This window comes from Diaphorina citri, unplaced genomic scaffold (assembly GCF_000475195.1).
Source record: "Diaphorina citri unplaced genomic scaffold, Diaci psyllid genome assembly version 1.1 scaffold1323, whole genome shotgun sequence".
NCBI lineage: Eukaryota > Metazoa > Arthropoda > Insecta > Hemiptera > Psyllidae > Diaphorina > Diaphorina citri.
In genome coordinates, this window is record NW_007378751.1 from 28,880 (window position 1) to 54,820 (window position 25,941).

General features: G+C 38.5%; 1 protein-coding gene across 2 annotated transcripts in view; it reads right to left on the minus strand.

Moving 5' to 3' along the window:
• Positions 1–7,297: 7,297 nt before the first annotated feature.
• Positions 7,298–25,941, minus strand: part of LOC103515335 (excitatory amino acid transporter) — a 31,841-nt gene continuing 13,197 nt past the window's right edge. The window contains exons 1-7 of one of the 2 annotated variants that reach the window (XM_026828073.1): positions 21,473–21,599; positions 12,294–12,467; positions 9,643–9,957; positions 8,925–9,007; positions 8,110–8,284; positions 7,646–7,710; positions 7,298–7,476 (exon numbers count right to left, since the gene is read on the minus strand). In XM_026828073.1, coding sequence (XP_026683874.1) covers positions 7,304–7,476; positions 7,646–7,710; positions 8,110–8,284; positions 8,925–9,007; positions 9,643–9,957; positions 12,294–12,467; positions 21,473–21,522 — 1,035 coding nt within the window. In that variant the 5' untranslated portion in view covers positions 21,523–21,599 and the 3' untranslated portion in view covers positions 7,298–7,303. Of the gene's footprint in view, positions 7,477–7,645; positions 7,711–8,109; positions 8,285–8,924; positions 9,008–9,642; positions 9,958–12,293; positions 12,468–21,472; positions 21,600–25,941 lie in introns of those variants that run through there. The other variant, XM_008480277.3, reaches the window with a different exon arrangement.

Below are 25,941 nucleotides of genomic sequence, written 5' to 3' on the forward strand. Positions count from 1 at the left end.
CGCCGCGCATTCAATTGAATATGCAATACGCTCTACAACTTAAATTGGTGGAGATATCAACTGAACTACCTTTTTATAGAGGAGACAAAAACTTTAAAACTTCAAGATTTGAAATTAATTATGTAGGTATAACTTCTAAAGCCTACTAGATCTTCAGAAGATGAGATATGAAATATTAGATAGTTTTATGATAATAAAATAATTATGATATTTAAGGTATGTTTGAATCTATAAATATAATTATTTACACACAGTAAGTTTATTTATTGTCAGACAAGATATGAAATTAATATAAAAAAAAAGAAATGTGCGTATTTATTTTAAAATCTTGGTGAACATCACACGATTTTCCTTATCCTATTAAATCATGCATATTAAGGATTTTTAGTTTTTTTAGGTATAGGTAATTCTTTTGGGGAGCATCTTCTCCCATACCCATAACTTTTTCATCTTTAACCGTTTTAGACAGTAGAACTGAATATAGGATAAGGAAAGTAAAAAGTACATAGGTACCCAGGTATTTAGCTACCGGTTACAGCCTCACCCAGGATTTATATTACCTAGTTGGTTAATGTGACAATCCACCCCTGCTGGTTATACCCGGTATTTCACTAAATATTTAACGTTTATTAGAGCCACCCTGTATGTGTATATGGTCGGTTACAGCCTCACCCAGGATTTATATTACCTAGTTGATTAATGTGACAATCCACCCCTGCTGGTTATACCCGGTATTTCACTAAATATTTAACGTTTATTAGAGCCACCCTGTATATGGCACGCTAGTAATTAATAGAACATCCGGTATCATGAGAAGGATCATGGCATATTTCATCAATTTATGAATTTATGACACAAGTATAGCTGATCAGGTGAACTGATCAGCCGTACCTGACAGGTTCAGCCGTACCTGACAGGTCTACCTGATAGTGAATGACTGGCTTGGCATTAAATAGGAAAAGTGTTTGTAGCAGTCTATTGTGATTTGTTTACAGGTGGTTACTAAACAGGGTCACGGAGTGATGGCAGTTCATCACACTTCTGTTATCAAATAGGTAATCAAGAAATTGCACTCAATTCAATTTATTCAATGAAATACTCAATAAAAATTTGTCACAGTGCCTCATTTTTCCAGCAAAAATTCAATTTGAAAATTTCGCGGGCATGAACATGAGTCGACTCTCAGGTATGCACCCGGGTCAGGGTAATCATAATCAAGAAATTGCACTCAATTCAATTTATTCAATGAAATATTTGTCACACAGTGCCTCATTTTTCCAGCAAAAATTCAATTTGAAAATTTCGCGGGCATGAACATGAGTCGACTCTCAGGTATGCACCCGGGTCAGGGTCGACTCATCTTGTTCGTGAGTACTGCGCTCTACTGTTTATACTCTGTACTTCTCGAATTCGTTCCACACTTGTCCAACCGAAATGAAGGCCCTGTCCTGTTTCCCTTTTCCTTTTTAGCCCGTCCTTCCTTTATTATTAGGTACAATAGTAATAAGAAAAGGTATAGTGGACGGGCTATTGTATTCGCTTCGGTGTCGTCTGTCACTCTGTCTGTCTGTCCCCATAGAAGGACTTATCCAAACCTGGTCGACCTATAATATTTTAAAAAAAAAAAGATAATTTTATGTTTAGAAATGAACCTAGTGTCGAGGATTTACCTCATGTTCTACCACAAACGACCTATTCACTTTTCCTCACATTAACTCCTCACCATCCTACGCCAGCTTAGTATCCAAACTGGCACCAAACACGCGGAACGTTGCTTAACTTCAGTGATCCATTGGGAATTGGTGCATTCAACTTGCTATCACTTCTATAGTCGCTGGCTATTAAGGTAGAAACATAGTACTATCACGTCACGTGAACTCATGGAGAGTCAGAATTATGTAGTTCTCCCATAATATTGTATTAATTTAATTTAATTTATTGTTTATTATGCGGTTTTAAAACATTAGGCACAATTTACAAACGTAGTAATATAAAGTGAACAAAAAATACAATAACCTATCTAAACTAGTTTATAATAAATTCTATGATAATCTATCTTAGGGGAAAAAGTTGATCCAACATTTTTGAGAATTGTACGAAGGGGACATGAAGATCAAGGCGACTGTAGTACTGATTATAAAGATTTTTAGCTTTGAAAACGGGGGATAGATCAGCAAAGGTTGAAGTAGGTATACTGAAGTAAGTTGTTGTATTAGAATTTCTTCACGACAAGTGTTAACGGGTGGGTTCTTTGCCTGTGAAAGGCCCTGAGGGGTTAAGTTGAGAGGCCTGTAGGAAAACTGCTGGAAAAGTGGTTTCTAATGAATGTTGATTTTTCCACTCGGCTGGACGGTTTTCCCCGGATGACTTTATTTCAGACACTCTGGTATTGTGTTAAAGAAACGGTACGGTCAGTGGCGTACAGTCGGGACGGGTTCGAGTCCGTAGGTAAGTTTGGTAGAATTTAAGCTTTAAATTTTAATCATTATGAACAGTTGCTGTGTCAAATATTGCGAAATACCTACCTACCTAGGTGGGTTCAATGTGCAAAGTTGTAAACTAGGTACCTATTTACATGTAAAGTTGCTTTCTGAAACGCAGCCCTAGTCAAAAATGGAATAAAAACAAGCGTGTTATATTTTTAATAGATAAACGTGTAATAGATCCTTAGGTATAGCAAGAAGTTTATTAATATTACTTTTATTTAATATTTTATAATATAAGATTATCTAGGTATCTACTTCTACCTATAGGTGCAACAAAATACCTAAATAAGGACGTTTGTGGAAAAAGGGCCATACCTACCTACTTCTTTCTATTGAAAAACGGTTCCTTTTTTTCTAAAAGATCTCAAAAATAACTTTATAGGTAGATAGGTAGGTATTTTTTTTTTTTTTTTTTTATTTATTTGGATATTAATAAATTTTATGACTGACAAACTACATACCTACCTAGTACCTACAGTCCTACAAGAACGTTCGAAATTGGTAGGTTAACTCGATCTAGGTATCTAGAGATAATTATCCATTATCCTGCAATTTTTTATGAACGCCGCGCATTCAATTGAATATGCAATACGCTCTACAACTTAAATTGGTGGAGATATCAACTGAACTACCTTTTTATAGAGGAGACAAAAACTTTAAAACTTCAAGATTTGAAATTAATTATGTAGGTATAACTTCTAAAGCCTACTAGATCTTCAGAAGATGAGATATGAAATATTAGATAGTTTTATGATAATAAAATAATTATGATATTTAAGGTATGTTTGAATCTATAAATATAATTATTTACACACAGTAAGTTTATTTATTGTCAGACAAGATATGAAATTAATATAAAAAAAAAGAAATGTGCGTATTTATTTTAAAATCTTGGTGAACATCACACGATTTTCCTTATCCTATTAAATCATGCATATTAAGGATTTTTAGTTTTTTTAGGTATAGGTAATTCTTTTGGGGAGCATCTTCTCCCATACCCATAACTTTTTCATCTTTAACCGTTTTAGACAGTAGAACTGAATATAGGATAAGGAAAGTAAAAAGTACATAGGTACCCAGGTATTTAGCTACCGGTTACAGCCTCACCCAGGATTTATATTACCTAGTTGGTTAATGTGACAATCCACCCCTGCTGGTTATACCCGGTATTTCACTAAATATTTAACGTTTATTAGAGCCACCCTGTATGTGTATATGGCACGCTAGTAATTAATAGAACATCCGGTATCATGAGAAGGATCATGGCATATTTCATCAATTTATGAATTTATGACACAATAGTCGCTAACATAATATGGTTCCGACTAATAACTTACTAGTCTTGTGTAGAAAGCCTTTTGCTAGCTTGTAATGAAGAGCATAAGTAGATATTTGACTTGATCAGATGATTTTTTTTTTTTTAGGCGGAATTGCAACAAATTTGGTCTCATCGAGCCGAAATCGAAGTGAGAAGGAAGACAGGATAGGAGGACGCCAGCCTTTCCCAGAACGAACCTTATTTGTTTAGAATAAAGTTCGCAACGGGCGGGAATCGAACCCGCAACCTAGCTCTTACAAGGGTGGCGTACTACCTTGTTTTGATTTTTAAAAGATGAGTGTTTCACCGCCGTCTTTATTTCGTAGCAATGAAACAACTGCTACATTGGACGCATGTGGTCTGTCCGCTACCTTCCAATACAACTGAGCTGGCATGCCTGAAGATTAGGGGAACACGGGACAAAATGATACCCCGGGGCAAAACGGTACCCCACCCTACTTGCAAAAATAACAGTAAAGTGAAATAAACTTGATAAAAATAAATTACAAACAGACGGTTTTTTACATGAACTTAGTCCATAAATTATATTTAAATGTTTTGATTTTGAAATCTGGTATGAAATAAACAAAAAGTTAGTTGCAATAAACGGATAATAAAAAGAATGGCTGTCTTGAAACAAAACTTATGGTTATTTCCTACAATGAAAATTACCTAGCTACATATTTATGTTTCTTTCCTTACATTTTAGGAGTAGATTCTAATTACCTACTTACTTATTGATATGGTACCTACATAGGTAGGTATCTACCTGTCATTCATCCCTCCCTGGTTCCAAATTTCCAAAATTGGTATTCAATTTGATTCCTGCTAAGGTCAAATTCATATTATTATACAGAAGATTACTGGGGCTTAAAAAGGTAAACGCATAGGTACAGTATCTCTACTTAAACTATACTTACGAGTAAAAATCTTATGAGTACAAAAATTACCATGAGAATTTATAAATTATTTTTTACATGATAAATATTATTCAACAAACGTAAACTTAATTTATTATCTAACCTAGTTTTGTACTTATTAGCAAACTATGAGAGCCCTTAGGTATCTTGGTAGATTCGCGTATAAGCTTAATCCGACTTTTTGGGATGTTTGCTCTTACACCTGAGCCTCTGAGTAGACTTTTTGGTATGGGCATTGTATCAGGAGATAAAATTATCAGCATGGTAGTGCGACGGCCAAGTTTTGGCCGAAACAAGCAGGTAATCCCTGTACAAGTATTGATGGTCACCAACAAAAGAAAGAAATCCATGGGTTTTGAAAAATGGATACAACAAACAGGACAATAATACATGAAAAGCTCTCATAGCCTGATAACATTTCCAAATAAACTACTCACACGATAAACGTTTAATAAGTAGACGTATTCTAAAATTACATTCGTATTAAATTTATTGTACAAGATCAAGATTTAAATATATGATAAAAAAATGATTTATCTTTTTAAAAGATAAAAAATATAAAAACCGTGTGAACAGAGGTCCAAATTTTGTAGATCGTCGAGAAGGAAATAAAATCAATAAATGTAAAAATGAACACAATATTTTTGAACGCTAATATTTTCGGGAAATGAAATTTTGTACGTAAAGGCTTTACGAGAAAAATGTCCTGTAGATAGGTATTTACCTCAGATAGGGGTACCTATTTCAGAAATAGATACCCAGGTAGGTAGGTACTATTAGGTACCTATTTATGTTAAACATAAAATAGCCACTTTTGACTAATGTTAAGAAAAGGAAAAACCTCTAGTCACACGGTTTAGTAGAAAGCGGTTTTTGTTTGGTAAAATGGATTCTGTAAGTGGACAGAAAAAGCGGTTACACATTCTCAAGAGTCCTCTCCACCAATCGCAGTAAACATGGCTAACCATTGGTTAGTACATAAAATAGCCACTTTTGGCTAATGTTAAGAAAAGGAAAGACCTCTAGTCACACGGTTTAGTAGAAAGCGGTTTTTCTGTGGTAAAGTGGATTCTGTAAGTGGACAGAAAAAGCGGTTACACATTCTCCAGAGTCCTCTCCACCAATCGCAGTAAACATGGCTAACCATTGGTTAGTAAGTGACCAATCAGATTTTGAGATTTTGCGATGGGAAAAGAACGTTTGTTGAACCAATAAGTCTTTTCGTCAAAGTTTGTCCTTATCCAATCAAATCGTTTTTAATTGTGTAGTCCCCTTTTAAAAGTTCACGAATCACAATCATGTAACAGATCTAACCAATCCAATTTTGTCTTTTCAATCAAATCAAAAACAATCAAAGTTCATCGTCGCTCTTAATCAATCATCAATCTTAAGAGAGTCTCCTGACAACTTTAGCTTTTATCTAACACCATCGAAATCCGGTTGGTTGGTTGGTTGGTTGGTTGGTTGGTTGGTTGGTTGGTTGGTTGGTTGGTTGGTTGGTTGGTTGGTTGGTTGGAATGCGACCTAACCGTATTATCCTCAGAAAGGGTCATTTTGCGGAATTCGGATGTGTTTTTTTACTACCTGAGACATGTTACGGAATTCGGATACACCGGGAACATTGTTGAAAATGAACTTTGGGCGTTATTTCATTGACGAAAAAAAAAAGAAAAAAAAATAGCTGAAGCTGACCAAAAGCTGGCCTCGGTTGTTTTTTTCCATTAATTCAAAAATCGATCCAGAAAAACAAAATTGCTCTTTATAGAGGCTCGATTTTGCTGTTTAACCAGGTTTTTGGGTCAAAAATGAAGGGACCACGATTTCTTTTCCTCTTTATCCAGTTTTACTCTTTATCCGAGTCCTCTTTATCCAGGTTCGACTGTAGTAACAGGTAATAGGTTAGTACTATTGAAATGTGAATAGAACAAATAACAAGGGGTAACTATGGTTAGTCCAGTGGTATTAGGCTTGCTTGCAGAGCGGGAGGTTTCGGGTTCGATTTTCATGATCGAATATAAAAAGGTACCTATGACCTATCTACCTAAATGATATTTTTTTGTGGAGATGTAATAATAGTGCTTATTTATATTGCTCCCTTTACACCATCAGTAGAGAACTCTCATTATGGTGGACGAATTCTCAAAAAAGTTGAGGACGAAATTCGATAATCCTACCCGGATTGAACCCACGAACTCCTGATTACAAGGCGAGTTTAACCACTAAACCATCGAGGCAGGTTATTTTCTGAAGGTGGAAAATCAGGGTTGAATAGTACAGGGCAATCATTTCACCTTCTGTTTGCGTCCCTACATTGAATTCTTACATTATAACCAATAAAGAGTCTAAATAAATAGAATTCTACTCCTTACCTTGAAGCGGTACCGAAGGCCGTGGCGATGGCCTGTCCCATGTTGGCCGTGAACCCCTTAACCACTAAACCATCGAGGCAGGTTATTTTCTGAAGGTGGAAAATCAGCGTTGATTTGTACAGGGCAATCATTTCACCTTCTGTTTGCGTCCCTACATTGAATTCTTACAGTATAACCAATAAAGAGTCTAAATAAATAGAATTCTACGCCTTACCTTGAAGCGGTACCGAAGGCCGTGGCGATGGCCTGTCCCATGTTGGCCGTGAACCGGAATGGCCACTCCCTTACAAAGAACGTATACATGGCCGGCAACAAAATAAAGCCATGAATTAGGAGGCCGAGTAGTACAGTAATGAAGTAGAGACCTAACTGTCCTACGGTGTCTGAGAGACTCCCGGTCCATACCATCCATACGGTCCGGTCCATACCATCCATACGGTTCGGTCCATACCATCCATACGGTTCGGTCCATACCATCCATACGGTCCGGTCCATAACATCCATACGGTTCGGTCCATACTATCCATACGGTTCGGTCCATACCATCCATACGTGAGAGACTCTTCATGTCTATAATTTTCTCCGCCACCAAGAAGAAAATACCGAACGGGGAGATCCTGGAATAGAATAGAATAGAATAAAAAATAGAGTAAAGTAGAATAATAAAATAGATTAGAGTAGAATAGAATAGAAAACAGAGTAGGTATAGTAGTAAATTAGAATACGTTAAAAGTTAAAAGGCTTAAGACACGGCTAACTATCCACTCAAATAAGTAAATAATTAAACGTGAAATCCGAAGAAAAAACATAGCCAAGTTGAAACTTGAGAGAAGGTTGAAGGAATTAAGATTCATAAGGCACGAAAAACTGGGAATGCAGACTTGGCCTTTATTTTCTGATCTCACCACTTTTATAGATCGACATTTTTGGATAGGAACTTGGCCTTCACATTTGTGTTTTTGTGGGGATAAATAAATACCATTAACAAATCAAGTTAAACAAAGTAGTTAACTTACCAGATAACCCATGTGGTAATGGTCATGACTACTTCACTCAGAGATTCGAATACAGACAGGAGAGGTTTACCCGCTTTACCTATACGGGCAATGGCAATACCCATGGCTATTGAGAAGAACACCAACCCCAGCACATTGGAACCGACCACCCATTCACCTCTCATTTGCCACAACTCTGTAACACACAGTATAAAATAGAGCTCTGTAACACACAGTATATAAAATAGAACTCTGTAACACACAGTATATAATAGAACTCTGTAACACACAGTATATAATAGAACTCTGTAACACACAGTATATAATAGAACTCTGTAACACACAGTATATAATAGAACTCTGTAACACACAGTATATAAAATAGAAATCTGTAACACACAGTATATAAAATAGAACTCTGTAACACACAGTATATAAAATAGAACTCTGTAACACAGTATATAAAATAGAACTCAGTAACACAGTATATAAAATAGAACTCTGTAACACACAGTATAAAATAGAACTCTGTAACACACAGTATATAAAATAGAACTCTGAAACACACAGTACAGAATTTACACGTTTGAATTCAATACTCATATAAAATAGAACTCTGTAACACACAGTATATAAAATAGAACTCTGTAACACAGTATATAAAATAGAACTCAGTAACACAGTATATATATAAAATAGAACTCTGTAACACACAGTATATAAAATAGAACTCTGTAACACACAGGATATAAAATAGAACTCTGTAACACACAGTATATAAAATAGAACTCTGGAACACACAGTACAGAATTTACACGTTTGAATTCAATACTCACCGATGGGTTTAGATCTGTCTTCTACTAGTTTGGTTTGATACTGAAACATTGTGGCCCTCATAATGTTGTCTGGAAACATATTCCTGAAATGGGAAAGAAGAAAATTTTATTGGTGACCCGCTATGGACGGAACATTGTCAAAATCCGACGATCTCTTACAGACCTACAACAATGGCAAAAACGTTACATTCAAACATTGTTGAGAGGAGTAAACTTGACACCTCCACCAATTTTTATTTTATTGCATTTTGCATACTCCAGTTAAAATAAGGCATTCATACAAAATACACAAAAATAAGGAGTCTGTGCTACCAGAAGAAGCTCTCCTCAGAGGAACAACTGACCATATCAGTTGCATCAAGATTTATTTGTGAAATTTCCTTTTTTATGCTACCTAACCGTACTACCCCCAGAATTTTGCTCATTGGTGAAAGTTCTTTTTGTATGCGACCTAACCGTATTATCCTCAGAAAGTTGCTCATTTGTGAAAGTTCTTTTTGTATTCTACCTATATAACATTATTATCCCCAAAAATTTGCTCATTTGTGAAAGTTCTTTCTGTACGCTACCTAACCGTATTACCCCCAGAAGGTTGCTCATTTGTGAAAGTTCTTTTTATATACAACCTAACCGTTTTACTAAGGCCTGATGTACTGAGGCCTAGATATCTACATAGGCAAGCATCTATCAATAAAATGTTAACCCATTCGAGTCTTACCGGGACAAATCCATGAGGGTGTCGGTGGTCAGCGAAGTTTTGGAATAGTTGCCGGCCTGCGCGCCCTTCATGGAAGCATGGCCGACTCCAGGCCGTATGGTACACACGAGAATAATTCCCTCCACCACCGCTATGGATGTGGTGGCGCAGTAGTAGGCAATGGACCGGAAGCCTACACGCTTGGAGAGGGAGAGGTCGAGAGAGCCAATGGCGGAGACGATGGAGGAGACGAGGAGGGGGACGATCAAACATTTCAGCATCTTCAGGAAGAGCTCACCGGGAAACTGGACGTACATTCGTTCCCGCTCCGACCATCTGGAATGAGAAGAAGAGGGGATTGGATTAAATTTCTCGTTAAAAGAGATATGATTAAGTTAAACCCAGTGACTGGCCTCTAAAAGAGATTTGATTGAATTAAACGCAGTGACTGGCCTCGCTAGCATTCAGTTCACTTCGTTAAACAGCAATACAGAAGTTCTTTTTGTCCAGTAGCTAATCTGTTTACAGTCCTCTGTTAAAGGAGCCAAAGGCTGAATGGTGCGCATATTGTAAGTACAGAGATTTTTTTTTACTATGTCGTGCATTGAATGCGGATTTTCCTTTGTACAAGCCTAGTGACTAGTGTGATACCCGCAAGGGCACAGAAGTTGCTTCCCTTTTCAAACCCTTTTCAAGATAGAACAGAAGGGTATACAAGGGACATAAATGCGGTACCTAGGTAATATTTTATCTATTACCATGTTCAAAAGTTTGACACCAAATTTCAAGGATCGACGTGTCTTGATTCAAGGAACTCAAAATTTCAAAGTTCATCAAAATCGGACCAGGCAATCGCGAGTTATAGTTATAGCGGAACAAATAAACACACACACAAACAAACATCTAAACCAAATGCAAATCGGTCGAGTTGAAACGTATACCTTCACTTCGTTCGGTCAATTATATCATTTTTATAGGTGTGGTTTTGCAGGCAATCTACTAAAAGTCGTGCGTCTACAGCTACGCTTCCAATGTGAGACAAGCCTCTGAAACAAGAACTATACGATCCATAAAGTTCGATCCATACTATCCATACGGTTCGGTCCATACCATCCATACGGTTCGGTCCATACCATCCATACGGTTCGGTCCATACCATCCATACGGTTCGGTCCATACCATCCATACGGTTCGGTCCATACCAGCCATACGGTTCGGGTCCATACTATCCATACAGGTCCGGTCCATACTATCCATACGGCCCGGTTCATACTAATCCATTACTCACACGTTCGTCCCATACGTATCCATACAGTCTCGTCATACTATCATACGGCGTTCCGGTCCATACCATCCATCACGGTTCGGTCCACCTATCCCACTACGCGTCGGGCATACTATCCAGTACGGTCCGTCGCTCCACTACTCGCATCTCGTCCATACCATCCATAACGGTCCGGTCCATAACTACCCAGTAACGGTCCGTTCGGTCCATACTATCCATACGGTTCGGTCCATACCATCCATACGGTCCGGTCCATACTATCCATACGGCCCGGTTCATACTATCCATACGGTTCGGTCCATACTATCCATACAGTTCGGTCCATACTATCCATACGGTTCGGTCCATACTATCCATACAGTTCGGTCCATACTATCCATACGGTTCGGTCCATACTATCCATACAGTTCGGTCCATACTATCCATACGGTTCGGTCCATACTATCCATACAGTTCGGTCCATACTATCCATACGGTTCGGTCCATACTATCCATACAGTTCGGTCCATACTATCCATACGGTTCGGTCCATACTATCCATACAGTTCGGTCCATACTATCCATACGGTTCGGTCCATACTATCCATACAGTTCGGTCCATACTATCCATACGGTTCGGTCCATACTATCCATACGGTCCGGTCCATACTATCCATACGGTCCGGTCCATACCATCCATACAGTTCGGTCCATACCATCCATACGTTTCGGTCCATACCATCCATACCGTTCGGTCCATACCTGGACATGTCTATGAGAGGTGTGTGTTTATGATAGAAATCTACATAGCCATCATAACATTCATAACCTCGGTTAGACTCTTAGCTCGGTGGTACCTTAGACTCTTTTAGCTTGCAGCTATACTACTCTGGCAATTGTCCAACAAGTGAAGTACCTGGGACTCGAACGCGGACCTTGGAGCAGGAAAGTTGACAGTCGGGATTTACAATCAGGCTTTGAGTTTTATTCGAGACTGGAGGCATCATCACTATTATTAGATGAAGTTTGTATCTGTGTGAACTATGAAAGTATGAACGTACCTAGTATCTAACTCTGGTGGAATTTTCTCCAGAATGTTATCAAAATCAGCATACCAGTCCAGTGAGCAAGGCTCGTGAGTTTTCTACCATTCAAACATTGAATTTAAGTCGTAAAAGAAGACGTTTTACCCCTCTTCTAAAGCTCATTTCCCCTCTTATAGCGTGGTAGCGCCAAACTAAGATGAGTTGAAAATGCTGGAAAATTATGAAACTCTATTTCGTGTTAATATGTATGTATAGGCTGGGCGGTGCGGCGCTTAGAACTCTTGGCGTTCGCGCTCGATCTAGGAAATCTGCCATCCTGAAAAGGGGGAATCGTTTCAGTTTTAAAATACACCTCTACTTACGATTCTTTGCTGGATTTCAAGATGGCTCCCACTACGGATCCCGAGAAGACGGCCACTACGGTTGCCAAAGTCAGAGCATTGGCTTTCATACATCGCACCACTTTGTTCTCTTCTTGATCCGCCATATTTACCACATATGAGTTCTTCGGCTTGCTGTCTTCCCGCAATGGACTCCTGGAATCAGCAAAACAATAGAAAGGGTTAAACCACTGAAGAGACGTTTATTAAAGTATGAAAAGTAAAACCCATTCAGCGCGAATGACCTAGTAGTTAAAGCGCTTAAAAAAAAACCCATTGAAGTGGGTATGCCTGTGCCTGTACATATTATACATAGGTCTAATAAGGCCAGCCACTTACTATCAGGCAGATCTGACAGGTATACCTACACCTGATAGTATGTGTGCTCATCAGTACTGGTAGACCTGACAAGCGAACCTGATCAGGTGTACCTGTCAGGTTTACCTGATAGTGAGTGGCTTACCTAAGAGAAAGAACGGCTCTTTTTTCGATAAGGCGATTAAGGCGCTTTAACTACGACTCTTCAATTTGAATGTTGGTTTCTATATTATTCAAATGGTGAGATAATTTGGAATCCCTAATTCCCTAAACCTCGTGTCCTGCTATCCTTATTTTGAAACAGGATTAACTAAATGATATAAAATATTCAAAAAATAATTATTTTGATTAAACAAATTGAATAAAATTCGAACCACAGGAAATTATATTGCACTTTTCATAAATAAATTATTATTTAACGTCGTAAAAAAAGAACCGAAATTACTTCGTCAAAAATAAATGGGAAAAAAATCCTCACTTTTCGAACCTTTTCTTTCCAAATATAGCAAACTGTGGGGTGATTGTGGTACTGGGGGAAGTTTCAGTTTTGGCGCGTAAAAGTTTTCCTGTAATTTCCCTGTTGCTATCAAGGATAGAGGGCGCGGTGAATTATTTGCTGAAAAGGGAAAGCTGGATGCTGAAATTTCAGTCAAGTTGAATCACCAGATTAGCCCTTTACCGCAGCCGCTTAACACGAGGCCGAAGGAGAAAATATGACCGAGAGAAATCTTTTGTAAACTTTAGGTTCTGTGGTTCTGAGAAAGCCTCAGTAATATGCCTTCGTGGCATAGTGATTAACGGAGCCAAACTTGAGTCGTAAAATTCAGGGAGGTGCATTATTTAGGGAACAACTTTTTGTGACACCCATAATATGCTTGCTATTTTTTTAAGACCTAGGTCCAAGTGGACCCAAAATCAAAGAAGTAGTGCATTTATTATAATTGGCTTCATAAACAAACTCAAACAAAATAAAAAGAATAGGTATTGTAAGAAGAAGAAAAGCTCAAAGGGTTATTGCGAGAAAGAAAGACACGAAATGGGAGGGAAATGGGAAATGAATGAGATACATACAAGAAATAGGAAGAAGAAGAAAAGAGAGAAAAGGCAGTATTTTTTCCAGCATCCTGATTTCAGATCGTCTCATTTTCCAATTTATTTTATTCTTTCTCTCTCTCTCCCTCTCTCTCCCTCTCACCAGGAAAGAATAATCAAGATAAAAGTCAAGAATTTAGAAATACAAAAAGGCTCAAGAAAGGTTCACAATAAAAGATCAGTAGTTGGATGAAAAACCTCTCTCCAGGATAACCCTGTCATAAAACAGAAAGTCAGAAAAAAGCTCTGGCGATAGACAGGTTTTTAATTTCCCGATATTGGTACGGGGAAATTTCAAACTTTCTAGTGTGATGGGGGGGATTTGAAAAGTTTGAAACCCCTACGCACCGAGATGAGGAATCTTCAAATTCTCATTAGAAATTCATAAAGCATACAGAGAGAGGAGAACATAGAGAACGAAGAAGGGATAGAAGGAGAGAGAGAGAGAGAGCAGCTGAAGGAAAGGAAAGGAGGAAAGAAGGAAGGGTTTACGAAAAAGGGGGAGAAGGTGAGAAAAGGGGAAAATAGGGAGAGAGAAAGTATGTAGTAGGAAGAAGGAAAGAGAGAGGAGGGAAGAAAGGAGGAGATAAGAGGATAAAGAATAAGATAGGAAAGAAGGGAAAAAAATTGAGAAAGGAGAGAGGGAGGGAGGAAGAGTTCCCCCCTTCCTTAGAGTAGGGAGAGAAAAGGGGGGGGGAAGAAGAGAAATCAGAAAGGGAGGGAGAGAGGAGAAAGGTAGAAAGGAAGAGTTCCCCGCTTCCTTAGATTAGGGAGAGAAAGAAGGGAAAGAAAAGAAATGAGAAAGGGAGGGAGAGAGGAGAAAGGTAGAAAGGAAGAGTTCCCCGCTTCCTTAGATTAGGGAGAGAAAGAAGGGAAAGAAAAGAAATGAGAAAGGGAGGGAGAGAGGTAGAAAGGAAGAGTTCCCCCTTCCTTAGAGTAGGGAGAGAAAGGGGGGGGGAGAGAAATGAGAAAGGGAGGGAGGACGAGAAAAAAGAAGAGGGGGAGGAGCAGAAGAAGAGGGGGAGGAGAAGGTCCCCTACATCAATATCGTCACCATGGCAATCGGAAGCAATCCCATTGTTGAATTTGCAGACCTTTCTACACGATGCTTCCCCTATTCTATGGGCAGTAGCTGCTGGACACCTGTGGCACAGAGCGTGGGTTCATAACTCCGTTGGGATTTTTGTTCTGATTCCATTTTTACTTTCCTTATCCTATAGGAAGGAGTCAAGGAGTACCTACCTAATGTATTCGGTCAAAATTTTCGATGGTCAAACTTTTTTTTGCAATAAATCCTATTTTGCTGATTAATGGAAACTTGTGGAAACATGCGTCGAGATATTAATCGAGTCATCATGTTATCATTGTCATTTTCCATTTTTTTTCTTTTCATCATTATCGATAAATTTATAGCAACCATTATGCCGGGTCCACACTAGCGTAATGTAACATGTAGTGTAATCGCGAGCGTGGTACAGTAACATTCTTCAAGGTTATCGTAGTGCTCGCTCCGATGTTCAGGAACCCGTCCACACTTGTGTCAATAAAGCATACGCTGCTGCTGGGTTTAATTAAATTGATTTTGTTTGAAAGATTCATTAGGAATTACATATCTCGCCAGTCATTAATTTTCGTCCCCTCAAACCCCAGGGACAAAACGTTTTGTCCACCCGGGGGTTGACAGTCTGGGAGGACAGGGATTTTAGGGTGCACCCAGCCCCGTCAGGGAATTACTAAAGGTTATCAGTCCAGTAGAAACGGAATTTTAGGGTGCACTCAGCTTGGTGCGGGGTCCATGGGGGTTGACAGTCTGGGAGGACAGGGATTTTAGGGTGCACCCAGCCCCGTCAGGGAATTACTGGAAATTATCAGTCCATTAGGAATAGAATTTGACTATTGGGGGAATTTGACTATTAGAGTTTTGGGGCACTCTCAGCCTCATGAAGACGATTGAGTAAGCATGGTATTCATGTATATCGCTGACAGTTTGGGTACAAAGGACCCTATTGAATCGACAGTAAAGGTTGTTAGAACCTTCACAAAGGGTTTTTTTTACAAGTCCTAGAAATAGAAATCCAACTCAAGCCGATGTCAACCCTTCGACACTGAATAGTCGCCTTTTAAATTTTCTCATTTATCTCAGATTTTTAAAGTGAAATCCAACCCATGCCAATTTGAACCTCTCCTGCACTGACTTGCTATCTGTTATGTTATTTGTTTTTCTTTATTTTATCCACCCTTCGGCACTGAAATGTTATCTCTTATATTTTCTAATTTATCTATCTCGGATTTTGCACACTAAGCAACAACGTCTGTACGGAGGGTTTTTGTCCCGACACAGAAGTAAAACAAACATACTAAAAAAACATAATTGAGTTTTATGTTTTCATTTACATACGACTAAACCCGTGTTTGAAAATTTTGAGCAACATTTTTGATTAAAATATAATCTTAATTCGACTTTTTGGGATGTTTGCGCTTACACCTGAGCCTGTGAGTGGACTTTTTGGGTATGTGCATTGTATCAGGAGATAAAATTATCAGCATGGTAGTGCGACGGCCAAGTTTTGGCCGAAACAAGCAGGTAATCCCTGTACAAGTATTGATGGTCACCAACAGAAGAAAGAAATCCATGGGTTTTGAAAAATGGATACAAACAGGACAATAATACATGAAAAGCTCTCATAGCCTGATAACATTTCCAAATAAACTACTAACACGATAAACGTTTAATAAGTAGAAGTATTCTAAAATTACATTCGTATTAAATTTATTGTACAAGATCAAGATGTAAATATATGATAAAAAAATGATTTATCTTTTTAAAAGATAAAAAAATATAAAAACCGTGTGAACAGAGGTCGAAATTTTGTGGATCGTCGAGAAGGAAATAAAGTCAATAAATGAAAAAATGAACACAATATTTTTGAACGCTAATATTTTCGGGAAATGAAATTTTGTACGTAAAGGCTTTAAGAGAAAAATGTCCTGTAGATAGGTATCTACCTCAGAAAGGGGTACCTATTTCAGAAATAGATACCCAGGTAGGTAGGTACTAGGTACCTATTTATGTTAAATTTATATAAAATAGCCACTTTTGGCTAATGTTAAGAAAAGCAAAGACCTCTAGTCACACGGTTTAGTAGAAAGCGGTTTTTGTGTGGTAAAGTGAATTCTGTAAGTGGACAGAAAAAGCGGTTACACATTCTCAAGAGTCCTCTCCACCAATCGCAGTAAACATGGCTAACCATTGGTTAGTAAGTGACCAATCAGATTTTGAGATGGGAAAAGAACGTTTGTTGAACCAATAAGTTTTTTCGTCAAAGTTTGTCCTTATCCAATCAGATCGTTTTTAAATGTGTAGTCCCCTTTTAAAAGTTCACGAATCACAATCATGTAACAGATCTAACCAATCCAATTTCGTCTTTTCAATCAAATCAAAAACAATCAAAGTTCTTCGTCGCTCTTAATCAATCTTAAGAGAGTCTCCTGTCAACTTTAGCTTTTATCTAACACCATCGAAATCCGGTTGGTTGGTTGGTTGGTTTGTTGGTTGGTTCTGGTTCACGTATTTCCGTTTTTTGTTCAGCTTTGTTCTGCATCCACCCACTTCTCTTCACACTTTATATTCAATCTTCATGTTGGAACTTCATGTTAAACTGAATGTCCACATTAGGTTTTGATCTGCTGTAGCTCTAACTCGTTCAAAGGTTTCAGCTTAGCAATTTCGTCCTTACTGAGTTTGGCTACTATACCCGCCCCGTATGCGTCACCAATTACGTTCACGGTCGTCCTGAATCGATCCCTGGAAGTGGAAGAAAAAATATACATTAGTTTAATTAATTCAGTAAAAAGGGGTCACGATAGTGAAAAATAGCACAAAATGAGAAGTCACGATAGTGAAAAATTGCTACAAAATGAGCTATCACAAATTGAGCAGTGACCAGTGTTATTATAGGGTTAGGTTAAACACAAAAAGGAGCTTTTTTTACTGTCCTGGCTTCGGAATAATTTAATCATGTAACAGATATAACCAATCCAATTTCGTCTTTTCAATCAAATCAAAAACAATCAAAGTTCTTAATCAATCTTAAGAGAGTCTCTTGTCAACTTTAGCTTTTATCTAACACCATCGAAATCCGGTTGGTTGGTTCTGGTTCACGTATTTCCGTTTTTTGTTCCGCTTTGTTCTGCATCCACCCACTTCTCTTCACACTTTATATTCAATCTTCATGTTGGAACTTCATGTTAAACTGAATGTCCACATTAGGTTTTGATCTGCTGTAGCTCTAACTCGTTCAAAGGTTTCAGCTTAGCAATTTCGTCCTTACTGAGTTTGGCTACTATACCCGCCCCGTATGCGTCACCAATTACGTTCACGGTCGTCCTGAATCGATCCCTGGAAGTGGAAGAAAAAATATACATTAGTAATTCAGTAAAAAGGGTTCACGATAGTGAAAAATAGCTACAAAATGAGCTGTCACGATAGTGAAAAATTGCTACAAAATGAGCTGTCACAAATTGAGCAGTGACCAGTGTTATTATAGGGTTAGGTTAAACACAAAAAGGAGCTTTTTTTACTGTCCTGGCTTCGGAATAATTAGGTACCATAAAAAGGTCACTGCTTCTTGAGACTCGAAATGAGCATTTTTATGAACTTTTATTTGAATATGCAATATGCCATAAAATTAAAATATTGGTGGAGATGTAGAAATTCCTACCTCTACCGTTTTACTAAGGCCTGATGTACTGAGGCCTAGATATCTACATAGGCAAGCATCTATCAATAAAATGTTAACCCATTCGAGTCTTACCGGGACAAATCCATGAGGGTGTCGGTGGTCAGCGAAGTTTTGGAATAGTTGCCGGCCTGCGCGCCCTTCATGGAAGCATGGCCGACTCCAGGCCGTATGGTACACACGAGAATAATTCCCTCCACCACCGCTATGGATGTGGTGGCGCAGTAGTAGGCAATGGACCGGAAGCCTACACGCTTGGAGAGGGAGAGGTCGAGAGAGCCAATGGCGGAGCCATTATTTAAAATTACTTTTCCAATTCTAAAAATCAGGATATAATTAGTGTATTACATCTAGGTAAGTGTAAATAAGAGATTTTTTCGCGAAGTTTTTCAAGGTTATAGGAAATGCTATGTAAAAAAAGCGTCATGTTACTTACAGAAGCCAATCGACGGCAATAATGAGAGTGACGTCATCAGAGGGCAGACCCACCGTGTCCAACACCCATCTCGGATTTTGCACACTAAGCAACAACGTCTGTACGGAGGGTTTTTGTCCCGACACAGAAGTAAAACAAACACACTAAAAAAACATAATTGAGTTTTATGTTTTCATTTACATACGACTAAACCCGTGTTTGAAAATTTTGAGCAACATTTTTGATTAAAATTTCTTCGAGTGCCAGACAAACAGGGTGTTTAGTTCTTGGTTAGTGTGACACTTTGTATTTTATTCATTTACAAATTTACTACCTGCCTTGGTGGTGGTGTCGATGTCGTATAGATTCGTAGGAGCTAGGAGCTTAACCCGTCCTTTAGGGCTGTTTGCCTCTACATCTAAACCTCAGAGTGAGCTTTTTACTTTCCTTATCCTATAGGAAGGAAAGTAATGTAATCGGGTCAAATTTCGATGTCGTATAAATTCGTAGGAGCTAGGAGCTTTACCCGATCTATATGGCTGTTTGCCTCTACATCTAAACCTCAGAGTGAGCTTTTTACTTTCCTTATCCTATAGGAAGGAAAGTAATGTAATCGGGTCAAATTTTCGATGGTCAGTTTTTAGTGCCAAAAGACGTTTTGAGGTCCCTAGAGCCTAAATACAAAGTTTTAGCCATTGGTCCGTGTGTGTGTCTGTCTGTCTGTCTGTCTGTAAACAAAATATCTCGAGAACGGTCTCAAAATTTCGATGGTCAGTTTTTAGTGTCAAAACACGTCTTGAGGTCCCTAGAGCCTAAATCCAAAGTTTCAGCCATTGGTCCGTGTGTGTGTGATGGCGGAGACGATGGAGGAGACGAGGAGGGGGACGATCAAACATTTAAGCATCTTCAGGAAGAGCTCACCGGGAAACTGGACGTACATTCGTTCCCGCTCCGACCATCTGCAATGAGAAGAAGAGGGGATTGGATTAAATTTCTTGTTAAAAAAAAAAAAAAAAAAAAAAAAAAATTCGAGAGAGCCAATGGCGGAGACGATGGAGGAGACGAGGAGGGGGACGATCAAACATTTCAGCATCTTCAGGAAGAGCTCGCCGGGAAACTGAACGTACATTCGTTCCCGATCCGACCATCTGGAATGAGAAGAAGAGGGGATTGGATTAAATTTCTCGTTAAAAGAGATATGATTAAGTTAAACCCAGTGACTGGCCTCTAAAAGAGATTTGATTGAATTAAACGTAGTGACTGGCCTCGCTAGCATTCAGCTCACTTCGTTAAACAACTATACAGAAGTTCTTTTTGCTAATCTGTTTACATTACAGTCCTCTGTTAAAGGAGCCAAAGGCTGAATGGTGCGCATATTGTAAGTACAGAGATTTTTTTTTACTATGTCGTGCATTGAATATATTAATTTGGTATGTAGCTGTCAAATGTGACAAGGATGCGACACGAAAATTTTGGTTAAGATTGGTGCAACGGTTGGCATTTTACCGCTTTTTGGCGGTTTTCGGTGTAATTTAACAATATGTCGGGAACGGTATGAGCTAGAGACTTGAAATTTGGTATGTAGTTCACAAATGTGACAAGCTGACAAGGATGCAACTCAATACGTTTGGTTGAGATAGGTGCTGCGGTTGGCGGTAATTTGAACGCTTTTTGGCGGGTTTCGACCGCTTTTTGGCGGGTTTCGACCGCTTTTTGGCGGTTTTCAGCTATACTGACTAAACGGTTAGTGATATTGTAAATGTTACATCAGAACACCCAAATAAACACCATTCAATAGGATAAGGAAAGTCGTGCGATGTTCACACCAGATTTTTGTGCCCGGAGTTGAGCTTTTTGTTGGTGGTGTACTGAGGTGTTCGTCTGGTAAGCTTGAGAACCGGGATTCATTCCCGGCTGGAGCATCGAATTTCATCCTCATTTCTTTGTGAATTTTAGATAATTTGGCCACACGATAATGGAGGGTTAGGTGGTCGAGAACGCCTCAGGCTTTTACCCCGCATAGTGGATACTGGTTACCATCCAACTTTCTCGCAATATTCAGAGAGATGAGGAGGAGTAATAGATCATAGATAAATACGGGGAAATAATAAGGATCAATATAAATAAATAATGAAACTGCAAAATATATATTTTTTACAACTTAATTTAACTGAGATATAACACATCCTGACATCCCCAATAAGGGGAAACAATATATATATAACTTAACATCTTTCCTGCCTATTTTTTGCTATTTTTTATTGTCATCTATGTATAATTATGTATTAATTATTGCAAATAAATAAAGAGTATTTTGTTTGGAAAAAAAGAGTAGATCTATGGATATAATAAGCAATAAGGGGTAAAAAGAGAGGGGGAAAAACGGAGAGAAAGAATGAGGGAGAAATTTCAATTTGGAAAGAGAAAGAACAGAGGGAACAAAAGGAAATAAGACGATATGAGAGAGAGAAAGAGAGAGAGAGAAAGAAAGGAAAAAGAACAATATAAACTAGAAATTCTGTGTAAAGAGGAAAGGGGAAGTACATTAGAAGGGAAAGAGGAAGTATAGAGAGGGAAAAGAGGAAGCTGTGCATTACCTGGTAGAGTCTGATGTTTCCATGATAACTGTTGCTGTACCACTGTTCATGATGACCGGGAATTGCACAACACTCACTCCAAATAAATCACTTTAATACTTCCTCTTTTATGTTACAGAGCAATAGAGTCTTAGCGTCATTTTTATATAAGTGGACAAAACCCAAAGGCCTCAAAGTTACTCTCTGAAAAAAGATCCCAGAGTACCTACTTTAATTTACCTAACAATAACAAAAAACGAAATTTTTTGGAGACCTGATATACCTATTGAAAAAATAAGAGAAAAAAACCTAGGTATTTAAAATAGATCAATTAAAAATTAAATATTTTTGCCCATCTAGGTATTAGGTCGGTAGGTAGTAAATGATATAAAATATTCAAAAAATAATTATTTTGATTAAACAAATTGAATAAAATTCGAACCACAGGAAATTATATTGCACTTTTCATAAATAAATTATTATTTAACGTCGTAAAAAAAGAACCGAAATTACTTCGTCAAAAATAAATGGGAAAAAAATCCTCACTTTTCGAACCTTTTCTTTCCAAATATAGCAAACTGTGGGGTGATTGTGGTACTGGGGGAAGTTTCAGTTTTGGCGCGTAAAAGTTTTCCTGTAATTTCCCTGTTGCTATCAAGGATAGAGGGCGCGGTGAATTATTTGCTGAAAAGGGAAAGCTGGATGCTGAAATTTCAGTGAAGTTGAATCACCAGATTAGCCCTTTACCGCAGCCGCTTAACACGAGGCCGAAGGAAAAAATATGACCGAGAGAAATCTTTTGTAAACTTTAGGTTCTGTGGTTCTGGGAAAGCCTCAGTAATATGGCTTCGTGACGTAGTGATTAACGTAGCCAAACTCGAGTCGTAAAATTCAGGGAGGTGCATTATTCAGGGAACAACTTTTTGTGACACCCCATAATATGCTTGCTATTTTTTTAAGACCTAGGTACAAGTGGACCCAAAATCAAAGAAGTAGTGCATTTATTATAATTGGCTTCATAAACAAACTCAAACAAAATAAAAAGAATAGGTATTGTAAGAAGAAGAAAAGCTCAAAGGGTTATTGCGAGAAAGAAAGACACGAAATGGGAGGGAAATGGGAAATGAATGAGATACATACAAGAAATAGGAAGAAGAAGAAAAGAGAGAAAAAGGAGGAAGGTAAACGAGAAATGGAGGCAGGGAGGGATAAGTTTGGAATTGGGAAGAAGAAAAGAGTGAAAAAGGAGGAAGGTAAACGAGAAATGGAGGCAGGGAGGGATAAGTTTGGAATTTTGGAGATGTGAAGACAGCTTCTTTTCCTTTTAATATCATGAACATGTTCATGAGAATAAGAAGAGAAAGTAGAGGAGGAGAAATAAGAGGAAATGGAGAGAAGAATTAGAGGAGGGAAAGGAGGAGAGAGGAGAACATAGAGAACGAAGAAGGAATAGAAGGAGAGAGAGCAGCTGAAGGAGAGGAAAGAAGGAAGGGTTTACGAAAAAGGGAGAGAAGGTGAGAAAAGGGGAAAATAGGGAGAGAGAAAGTATGTAGTAGGAAGAAGGAAAGAGAGAGGAGGGAAGAAAGGAGGAGATAAATTATCCCTTCTTTTTTCAAGGGCAATCTGCTTGTCTTCTTTAATAAATAAAATTAGAGAACCTTTTAATTTTCAACAGAAACGTAGAAAAAGATAAAACATTTTTTGAAAATAAGTAACAGCGAGAAGTTATACTATGAAAATAACGCGAAATTCGACTAAAATGTTGCATATTGCATACACAGAAACATGTACATGTATGTCTGTCTGTTACGGCGCTGTTACTCTGATGGACCTTTTGTTGTTCTCTTTTCACGAAAAAACGGCTCGACCGATTTTGATGAATTTTTTGTGGTTGTTGAGAAGAGTACTGAGGGTGACATAGGCTATTTAAATTTGTCATTTTCCATCCCAATTCAAAATGGCAAGACCTCAAAGTTGTGACTCTTATGCTACGCTGATCCCGTACAAAGGACGGGTCAACCACTAGTAATAAATAAATACCATTAACAAATCAAGTTAAACAAAGTAGTTGGCTTACCAGATAACCCATGTGGTAATGGTCATGACTACTTCACTCAGAGATTCGAATACAGACAGGAGAGGTTTGCCTGCTTTACCTATACGGGCAATAGCAATACCCATGGCTATTGAGAAGAACACCAACCCCAGCACATTGGAACCGACCACCCATTCACCTCTCATTTGCCACAACTCTGAAAACGTTTTTGCCATTGTTGTAGGTCTGTAAGAGATCGTCGGATTTTGACAATGTTCCGTCCATAGCGGGTCACCAATAAAATTTTCTTCTTTCCCATTTCAGGAATATGTTTCCAGACAACATTATGAGGGCCACAATGTTTCAATATCAAACCAAACTAGTGGAGGACAGATCTAAACCCATCGGTGAGTATTGAATTCAAACGTGTAAATTCTGTACTGTGTGTTTCAGAGTTCTATTTTATATACTGTGTGGACAATGTTTCAGTATCAAACCAAACTAGTGGAAGACAGATCTAAACCCATCGGTGAGTATTGAATTCAAACGTGTAAATTCTGTACTGTGTGTTTCAGAGTTCTATTTTATATACTGTGTGTTACAGAGTTCTATTTTATACTGTGTGTTACAGAGTTCTATTTTATACTGTGTGTTACAGAGTTCTATTTTATACTGTGTGTTACAGAGTTCTATTTTATACTGTGTGTTACAGAGTTCTATTTTATATACTGTGTTACTGAGTTCTATTTTATATACTGTGTTACAGAGTTCTATTTTATATACTGTGTGTTACAGAGTTCTATTTTATATCCTGTCTTCCTTCTCTCTTTGTTTTCGGGATCATAAGACCTTGGCAGTCACAGTTCCCTTTATCAAACTTCTTGGGAAAAAAATCCGATGGAAAGCACAACAGAACATGAAATTTGAGCGAATGATCTGGTACAACTGAGCTTTTTTTTAAGAGGTTTGACAGAGGGAACTGTAACTGCTTTGGTCTTATCGTCCCGAAATCGAAGAGAGAAGGAAGACAGGATAGGAGAAAGCCAGCCGCTCCAAGAACGAACATTATCCCATCAGGATAAAATCCGCCTCGGGCGGGAATCGAACCCGCGGCCTAGCGCTTACAAGGCAGACGCGCTACCAACTAAGCTAACTAGGCTGGCTCTCTGTATTTTAAATTGTTATCCAAAATAAATAAATACTAAAGAAAAGATAATTTTATGTTTACAAATGTTTAGAAATTTTATGTTTAGATGAACCCTAGTGTCGAGGATTTACCTCATGTTCTACCACAAACGACCGATACACTTTTCCTCACATTAACTCCTCACCATCCGACGCCAGCTTAGTATCCAAACTGGCACCAAACACGCGGAACGTTGCTCAACTTCAGTGATCCATTCGGAATTGGGGCATTCAACGTACTATCACTTCTATAGCCACTGGCTATTAAGGTATAATCATAGTACTATCACGTCACGTGAACTCATGGGGAGTCAGAAAGATGTAGTTCTAAGTTCTCCCATGATATTGTAGGTAGGTAATTTCATTCAGCACAGCTACACTACTATCACGTTACGTGAGCTCACGTGACGTGATAGTAGTGTGTTTCTACCTTTACCTACATTAAAAGTATACCTACTTTCCGGGCTAACGGTCCCCATAATACGGACCTAGGCACATACGAAACAATTACGAAACACAAATACGAAACATTGACATACGAAACAATTTACCAACTAGGTAATAGGAATCACGAAACGTACCTGGGCAATAAAGATGGCAGCCACGGCTTCATAGAGGGCAGTCCCATCCATGTTGATAGTGGCACCAATAGGCATCACAAACCTCGAGATCCTGGGGTCTATCTTGTTGTTCTCCTCAAGACATTGCATGGCCTAGCGGAACAAATAAACACACACACACAAACAAACATCTAAACCAAATGCAAATCGGTCGAGTTAAAACGTATACCTTCACATATAGGTGTGGTTTTGCAGGCGATCTACTAAAAGTCGCGCGTCTTCAGCTATGCTTCCAATGTGAGACAAGCCTCTGAGACAAGAACTATACGATCCATAAAGTCCGGTCTATACTATCCATACGGTTCGGTTCATACCATCCATACGGTTCTGTCCATACTATCCATACAGTTCGGTCCATACTGTCCATACGGTTCGGTCCATACTATCCATACGGTTCGGTCCATACTATCCATACAGTTCGGTCCATACTGTCCATACGGTTCGGTCCGTACTATCCATACGGTTCGGTCCATACCTACCATACGGTTCGCTCCATACTATCCATACGGTTCGGTCCATACCATCCATCCGGTTCGGTCCGTACTATCCATACGGTTCGGTCCATACCTACCATACGGTTCGCTCCATACTGTCCATACGGTTCGGTCCATACCATCCATACGGCTCGGTCCATACTATCCATACGGTGT